This window comes from Oncorhynchus kisutch, linkage group LG21 (assembly GCF_002021735.2).
Source record: "Oncorhynchus kisutch isolate 150728-3 linkage group LG21, Okis_V2, whole genome shotgun sequence".
Taxonomy (NCBI): domain Eukaryota; kingdom Metazoa; phylum Chordata; class Actinopteri; order Salmoniformes; family Salmonidae; genus Oncorhynchus; species Oncorhynchus kisutch.
This window is the reverse complement of record NC_034194.2, coordinates 22,424,431-22,433,083: the sequence shown is the minus strand read 5'-3', so window position 1 is coordinate 22,433,083 and position 8,653 is coordinate 22,424,431. Positions and strand designations below refer to the sequence as shown.

Sequence of the window (8,653 nt, the reverse complement as noted above, 5' to 3'; positions counted from 1 at the left end):
GTACATGTGCTTATGTACTTGTGTGTGAGACAAACCCATCGAACCCAGGGCCCTCACCACATTCTTGGCATTGTGTATTTGTGCTTCATTACACCACAGACACTTCTTTAATAAGTAATCTCTCTCCCTCTTTCTGTTTTCTAGCTGTTTCTGTCTTCTCTCAGCTCAGGGCAAAGAACTTACCCATGGCCTATCGCAAGATAGTCTCTCGAGCCAGACGGCTTTCTTCCGCAATCTTTGAATGCTTCGTTGCCTATAGGCTTATGTTTCTCCAAGGTCGGGGACATGGGAGAGTAATTTCAAGATGGAGGGTTGGTGTGTGTTGAATGGGAATAAACCATGTTAGTTCCATGGGGGGATCACTCTTCCTTCATGTCACCGCAATGATCGATGGATCTGACCTCTGACCCTGTGAGTTTCTATCTAAACTTAGTTCCAACCAATCAGGCGATCGCGTGGCCCAATGCCAACCAATCAGATGCTACAGAGGCATCGTATTCTGCATCCTTCCCACCTTTTGTCCCTCAGGATTAGTTCCTTGGCAACGCTGGTCGCCTGGGAGGTGAGGTTCCCAGAGGAGTGGGACCACAGCCCAGCAACACCAAGTTCAGGGTGGTGGGGGCGATGTTTCATTTAGCAGACACTTTTATACAAAGCAACTTACAGAATTTGTTTGATGTAAGGTTGGCCTCGGGAATCAAACCTTCAATCCTGGCATTGCACGTGCCATGCTCTTCCAACTGAGCCATAGGGAGTTTTCGTTAGTGTGTTTGGGTATGACTGTGTGTGAGCACCTGCTCATTTGCATGTACAGTGTGCAGAATGTGAAGCTGCACCTGTGTATATATTTGTGTAAGTTTGTGTGAGAGTGTGTGTGCACATGCACGGCTGTTCTGTGGGGACAAAAGGAAAAGGAAAAGTCACCCCACTCGGTCTCTTTGTGTTCTCTGGCTGCGGTCGGGGCCAGGGGGAGGACAAGGAATGGGGGGAGGGAGGGGGCTGAAGTCTCCAGTCTCCACCGAGGCAGTAGCATGTGATTCCGGCCTGCCAGGTCCTTTTGTTCGGCAATTACACCAAACGCATAGATCCCTGGAAACGGTAATGTTCTGGTGGCCCGCGGAAGGAATGGGAACAGCCAGCCAGGAAAGAAGGGGAAGCGAATACAGAGCAGGATTTATGAGAACAGGGTTACCTACTTAGCCTTAACAACTGCTTCAGAGTCAGTTCTGTTGCTCGGCTTGTGATGGTAAAGGTTAGGAGAGATGTAGGGAGGGCTGAGCCTAAATCAGTATTGAAAGAAAGAATCAAGTGATTTAAGGGGGCATGTTCAGCAGGAATGAGAAGATGGCGTTCTTGTTTTTAAGAGAGGGTGTTTCAATCTAATCTCTGCTATCGGGGGCATGTACCCCTGCTACCTAAGGGGGCCGCTGTTGTAGCACTGTTCCCAAAGGGTTGCCAGATGTGTAGAACATTAACATTCACCAAGACAGAACAGTCTGAAGTTACAGTGCTGCAACATCCCACAGTGCTACAACTTCAAATGATTTGAGTGTCTATTTCCTCCCTCTATCATCCATCCCACATTCTTCATGTTTCCTGCTACAAAAAGCTGCCCTGCAGACTTCCCTGCTTTATCTCCAGATAGTATCTCTCTCTTCTTTATCCCCACTCTTCAACCCCTATCACTCTCTTCCCATCTCCTCCCGAATACCTCTCTTCTTCCTTTCTGTTACATCCTCTCTGCTCTCTTTCCGGTCCCAAATGCACCTCGTGAGATTTCAGACAGACTCAGGGGTCAGAGGATGAGAAGCTGTCTTGAGCTGGTAAGTTATGATGAGTTAGGGTCATAGTAGTGCTCTAACTCATGAAGGCCCTCTCAGCTCCTGTGCTGCTGTTATGGCTTATAGATCTAAAGACATGTGTATAAGAAAGTGTACCTTTGGCATTGAGAATTCCCCATCTTCCATTATGAAGTTACGATGGTGGGAAAATATGGCAATCCAATAATATATATAAAATACGGGCTATATACACACACTTATTTATGTACATGACATGAATCTTATATAAGTACGTAAGTACACAGATCGAGGGACATGAACCCATTGATGCACGCACACACATAAACATTATTGACCCCCTGTCCCATGTGCTCAGGATTCAAAGTGGTATAATCTCAGTTCCTCTCAGTTCCTATATCCATAAAGTCCTATCCTCCTTTGTGCTAGCTGCGCACTGGGTCTAAGGTCTCTCTCTCTTTTTCTCAATTAAATGTAAGCACTTTATTGGCATGGGAAAACATATGTTTACATTGCCAAAGCAAGTGAACTAGATAATAAACAAAAGGGAATTAAACAATTAAAAAAATGCACAGTAAACATTACACTCACACATGTTCCAAAAGAATAAAGACATCTCACTTTTTCCTCTCTCACTGTCACTCAATCCACAGCTAAATGGGTGAGAAACAACTCATACTGACAGACCCATTCATCAGAAAGCATTGGGAAACCTCACAAGAGCTCAGAAGAACAGGTTTCTGGCTGTGATTTGAAGGAAAGGCCTTGGAAATCTCCCCCATTCTTTACTCTCAACACTGAAATATCTGAAGTAGCTAAGACTGTAAATTAGAAAAATATGAGATGAGGATAGGTAGCCTAACAGACAAGTACGTGGCAGATTGTTGCTGAATTAGAGCCAAGTGTTGAAGATCAGATCGAGAATTCAAATAATTCAATCTCTAGCTAATTTGTGCAGCTCAACTGCTTTGTCGACGGGGAGCAATCCGCAGTTGCTATGACTACACGTAACTAAGGAGATTTGTTGACATTGGCAACCGGACGTTCTTGGCAGCTGTCCCCACGTAACCTAGATACCAAACATTTAGCCTTTTTATAGAAAAGTATTTACTTTTCATTGAGACACGCTTTATATATGCAATGGACTCCAGTACGTTATACTACTCCTTGGACCTCGTTTCTGGTAGCGGTTTAACTTTGAGCAGTGAGCAAAAAGCTGCCCTGCAGACTTCCCTGGTCATTCTGAAGAGGAACAACAAATTCAATCGTGTCCTGTTTTGGGGCAAGATTCTGGGCATAAAGGGTGACTATTTCATTGCTCAAGGGGTTTCAGAGGATGAGATGACGGATAAAAAGAGCCTTTACAGGTAAGAGGTGCAAAGGAAATTGTTTTAGAGCCTCTAGTCTATTTTACTACAGGCATATTATTATAGCTAGCTTGCATTTTGCTGTTGTCACTTGTGGCTTTGGAGTTGTGAACCATTCTCCTATTCAAGATGTTCTCTCTCTCTCTATGTGTGTATGTGTGCCTTCTTGCACACGTGTTTGAGTCCTTTCCCAACTCCAGTTTCAACTGTGTGGACTGGCACTTGCTTCCCCCTGCCACTGAGGCAATGCTAGCGGAAGTTTCTGCTACAGCAAAGGGTCGCTTCGTTGGAGACCCCTCACATGAGTATGAGCACACCGAGATACGGCGGCAAGGGGAGGGGGACGAGGCTGTGGAGGAGGAAGTCGTGGTGGGGACAAGTGTTTTGAGCTAATTGTGTTTTGTTTATTAATAAGTGTCAGTGATTAATGTACAGTGACTAGATTCATATGACCGTCGTGACTGTGTGTGGTATTATTGCAGAAGAGTGATGACTAGTTTGTTTTTTGTGTTGTGACAGATGTTTGGTAATGGTTGTTTGGTTTGTGTTGCAGGTTAAGGTGAAAGAGGAGAAGAGGCTGGCCTCCACTGTCCACACCATTGATAAGGAGGTGTCTGTGGTCCCGCGCGGTGCCTTCATCAAGAGTCCCCATGGCCTGGTGCAGACCAATCGCAGCTTTGAGGGTAAAGCTACTTTTCAAAGTTATTAATTAAATGGATGGCTCCATGTAGAGTGGTGGTTCCCAGTTGAGAATGTGGTCTGACTATGGAGAGACTAGTAACCGGAAGGTTGCAAGTTCAAATCCCCGAGCTGATAAGGTACAAATCTGTCGTTCTGCCCCTGAACAGGCAGTTAACCCACTGTTCCTAGGCCGTCATTGAAAATAATTATTTGTTCTTAACTGACTTGCCTAGTTAAATAAAGGTAAAATAAAAAATAAAAGATGGGACACAGCTGTGTGTGTTACTGGCTCGAGAGGATGACTCAGCTGTGGTTTTTAGGTCAGTGTGTTGGAAGTTGGAACCAGAATCCAGACTGTCATTTATCTCACACTGTACATCTATAGTGTACACACGTTTGTGTGTTTTCTTTTTCATACACATACAGAATCATATCATACTATCAGTTACTGAGTGAGTGAATCTGTTCTGTAGGTCTGTCCTCATTGGAGGCAGGTAAACTCAGCTACTTCCTGCACTTCACTGAGCCGCAGAAACTGAAGAAGAAATCCATCCTGGAGCTGGCTGACCTCAACCCCTCCATTGACTTCCTGGATCCTTTGAGTGAGGATATCCCCAAAGGTAACAGAGTTCCAAATCTCTCACTACACCACTCCTTTACAGTCATCCTACCGTTCCCCCCATGGGTGGGGTTTCTTTCCCACATGTTGTCTGTCTTTAGAAATATAACCAGTTCCTTGAAAGTACTGCCCTTTTGTGGGAGACAAAAATGTAATACGAACATGAGATTACTAATGTTTGGCATGCTCTGATTTTTTATTTTACTAGGTAAGTTGACTTAGAACACATTCTCATTTACAGAAATGACCTGGGGAATAGTCCAATGGTCACTCTCTATTATACTAAACTAGCCTTTTAATTGGTGCTAATAATAATTTGGGTTGGCAGTTGAGAGCCCAGTTTATCAAGGCATCCTCCTCTGCAGGGCCGGCTCTAGCCTTTTGGGGGACCTAAGCGGGATTTGGTTGGGGCCCACCACACAGCAAAACATTTGTGGCCCCCCTCTTGTCGATGGAGAGACACATTTTAGTTTTAAAGTTAATTTATTGTAATTCTACACATTTTGCTATGGGGTGGAGAGAAAACAGCAATTTTATAACACATTTCTTGCAATTCTACTCGTTTTGCCATGGGGCAGATTTTTCTTTGCAGTTTTACAGCAAATTTCCTTCAAATTCTACCCATTTTGCCATGGGATGGAGATGAGATTTTTCAGTTTTAAAGCACAGTTCCTGCAATTCTACACATTTGGTAATAACTTATGCTATGTTAATATGATATCTGAGTGAGAATGACTAACAAAATCAATGGGGTTCTCCTGAAGGTCAGGGCCCCTGGGCACGTGCCCTGTCCATATTCGGCCATGGTTTTATTTCTACAGGTAAGTCAATTAAGAACAAATTCTTACTTACAATGGTGATTTGTCAAACACATCAATAAACAATTACACTATACATATATATACACACACATCACTTACACAATACATAAGAAAGCAAACGCAAAATACAAAAAGAAAAACAATCATATGACACAAATACATTCTTCAGTAAAAAGGCCCTCTAACATTCATCTGAATTGCCTTGGAGGCACCAAATCCAACAACTTTAAAAGGACTTCTGGAGATCATGTCACATTATAGGTGTCAAAAAAATGAATGCAGATTTACCTAACTTGTGGAGATTGAAGGGAAATCCAGGGTAAGCCATCCCCAATGGGTATTTGGGTATTTGTTCACTCAGGATCCCTTTATCTAATATTAGGTTTTGGTTGAAGATGTGATAACATTCAGTATCAACATTCAGTATCAAAAATATGCAAAAGTAGAGAAAATGAGATACTTTGCGCATACTTTGCGCCCTATGTATGCATACAGTACCAGTCAAAAGTTTGGACACACCTACTTATTCAAGGGTTTGACTATTTGATACATTGTAGAATAATAGTGAAGACATCAAAACTATGAAATAACACATATGGAATCATGTAGTAAGCAAAAAAGTGTTAAACAAATCAAAATATATTTTATATTTGAGATTCTTCAAATAGTCACCCTTTGCCTTGATGACAGCTTTACACACTCTTGGCATTCTCTCAACCAGCTTCATGAGGTAGTTGCCTGGAATGCATTTCAATTAACAGGTGTGCCTTATTAAAAGTACATTTTTGGAATTTCTTTCTGAATGCATTTGAGCCAATAAGTTGTGTTGTGGTAAACAGAAGATAGCCCTATTTGGTAAAAGACCAAATCCATATTATGTCAAAGAACAGCTCAAATAAGCAAAGAGAAACGACAGTCCATCATTACTTTAAGACATGAAGGTCATTCAATCTGTAAAATTAAGAACTTTGAAAGTTTCTTCAAGTGCAGTCACAAAAACCATCAAGCGCTATGATGAAACTGGCTCTCATGAGGACCGCCACAGGAAAGGAAGACAGAGTTACCTCTGCTGCAGAGGATACGTTCACTAGTTAACTGTACCACAGATCTCAGCCCAAACGAATGCTTCAGAGTTCAAGTAACAGACACATCTCAACATCAACTGTTCAGAGGAGACTGCGTGAATCAGGCCTTCATGGTAGAATTGCTACAAAGAAACCATCACTAAAGGACACCAATAAGAAGAGACATTAGATCAGTGGAAGTCCAAATTTGAGATTTTTGGTTCCAACCGCCACGTCTTTGTGAGACAGAGTATGGCACACTTAATCAGCAAGACTACCACAGCATTCTGCAGCAATATGCCATCCCATCTGGTTTGTGCTTAGTGGGACTATCATTTGTTTTTCAATATGACAATGACCCAAAACACACCTCCAGGCTGTGTAAGGGCTATTTGACCAAGAAGGGGAGTGATGGTGCTGTATCAGATGACCTGGCCTCCACAATCACCGACCTCAACCCAATTGAGATGGTTTGGGATGAGTTGGACCGCAAAGCGAAGGAAAAACAGCCAACAAGTGCTCAGCATATGGGAACTCCTTCAAGACTGTTAGAAAATCATTCCTCATGAAGCTGGTTGAGAGAATGCCAATAGTGTGCAAAATTGTCTTATGGCTTAATTCTTTTTTTTTTACCCTTTCCTCCCCTTCATCTACACCGATTTAAGTGGATTTAACAAGTGACAACAATAACATAGATTTCCCCTGGTCAGTCTGTCAGTTTATATCTGGATGATATCAAACTGTAGTTTGTCTAAACAGACATATATCACAATTTGTTTGTGGTGTGGGTGCTGTGGAAAAGTGAGAGGCTCTGGGCACACAGCAGTGTCTGTCTAAAACGTCACAGCTGTTCATTTCAAAGGGATGAGCATCTCTGTGGTGTGTGAATGTGTGTGCAGCTTTCCCAAACCAGCTTACATTACACAGCTGTCCCAGTGACAGCATCACCCTCACTGAGAACTTAACGGCCAGGCCTCTAGCCTTTGCTGAAGGGAGCGAGAGACCCAGACTAAAGACAGTTTAAGGAGAAAATGATGGATCTCCATCGAAAGTGCTTTCCTCTGGTATCTCTGAGTGAAGCTACCCCTCTCACCACAGTGATCCTCCAGACTTGCCTGGAAGTATGTGGTAACAGTTGCAGTTATCGACTTCTGATTTATGCCTATACCCCTTCCATGCCTGTTCTCCCATTGGGTTCCTCCCTATACCACGTGTGAGTTTGAAACCACCAGTGTGTTTCAGTGAAAAGTAGACTTATCTGGACACCATCACTGAACAGCTTCTCAAATCACGTCAACCTGGCAGGAGTGTCTTTGGGTCATGGAAGATGAATCTCTCCCCACAGACAAAGAGCCATTGCGAAACACCTCCCAATAGACCCTATTTCTGGAATCTCTGTTTCTAGATATCTCTTGCAAAAGGTTTCAATTAATTTCCCGCCCCATAGCATTGTGAAACTGAAATATGAGAGAAAAACAGTATCAGAACAGCTGACACAATTTACTGGAATCGCTGTTCCTAGATAGCTTTGGCACAAGGTTTAATTTCATGTTTAATGCTTTGATAATTGGGGAGGTTCCAGATTAATGAATTATTTCCAAGACGTCCTGGAGCCTCCTGATTAATGGTGCAGTGAATCTGCGGTGAGAGAATTCTGCTAGGCTCCCATTCAGCATGAACAGTGTTCACTGGCTATGGGTGATAGCCATGAGCAGACAGCTGCTCCACCAGGCCTCCCTGATATTTAGAGTCAGGGAAAGGACTCACTAAACCCTTCTAAATTATTGAGCTATCAGCCAACTGTTACCTTTTTCTGTGTAGACTTCTTTACATAGGGAAGAGTGGATACAGTTAATGAGGGAGTAATGTGAGACCTGTACACGGTCTCTGTTTATGAAAGGTCATGGACGAGCTGCAGTTTGTGTGATAATCTTCATAACCCATATACTTGTGTGTGTAGGGTCGTGGAGCTTGCAGTTTGAGCGTGGCAGCACAGTGTGTGTGATCCGTAGCATGCTGTGGCTGGGCCTGACCTCCTTCCATGTACCCATGACCCCCCAGCACGGATACATCTACATGGGTGACGGACTGAAGAACCTGGACCTGCCCTTCATGCTTTAAAAAGCCAGTGAGATCCAGAGCTGGAGAGGCAACACCTACCACTTATCTAAACTGAGAATCATCATCAACCTCTCATCTGAGCAAGCAGTGTTTCATCCCCACCCAAAACAGTTCTATTTATGCAAGAGATGTTTCTTTACTGTTATTTAAAGTAAATAAACAAACTAAAATCATTCATTAT

General features: G+C 43.1%; 1 protein-coding gene across 1 annotated transcript; it reads left to right on the top strand.

The window, feature by feature from the left end:
* Nucleotides 1–2,804: 2,804 nt before the first annotated feature.
* On the top strand, nucleotides 2,805–8,647 carry rsph9 (radial spoke head component 9). Its single transcript, XM_020455145.2, has 5 exons — nucleotides 2,805–3,166; nucleotides 3,367–3,535; nucleotides 3,720–3,849; nucleotides 4,321–4,467; nucleotides 8,312–8,647. The coding sequence occupies exons 1-5, from the start codon at nucleotides 2,940–2,942 to the stop codon at nucleotides 8,470–8,472; spliced, it is 834 nt and encodes a 277-aa protein (XP_020310734.1). The 5' UTR covers nucleotides 2,805–2,939; the 3' UTR covers nucleotides 8,473–8,647.
* The last annotated feature ends 6 nt before the right edge of the window (nucleotides 8,648–8,653 follow it).

What these genes read in the sequence shown, in the direction of transcription:
- rsph9 (XM_020455145.2), top strand. Translation starts at nt 2,940, where the DNA reads ATGGACTCCAGTACGTTATACTACTCCTTGGACCTCGTTTCTGGTAGC. An exon ending in CTGTGGAGGAGGAAGTCGTG is followed by an intron (nt 3,536 to 3,719) that starts GTGGGGACAAGT and finishes TTTGTGTTGCAG; the next exon opens with GTTAAGGTGAAAGAGGAGAA. An exon ending in GACCAATCGCAGCTTTGAGG is followed by an intron (nt 3,850 to 4,320) that starts GTAAAGCTACTT and finishes TCTGTTCTGTAG; the next exon opens with GTCTGTCCTCATTGGAGGCA.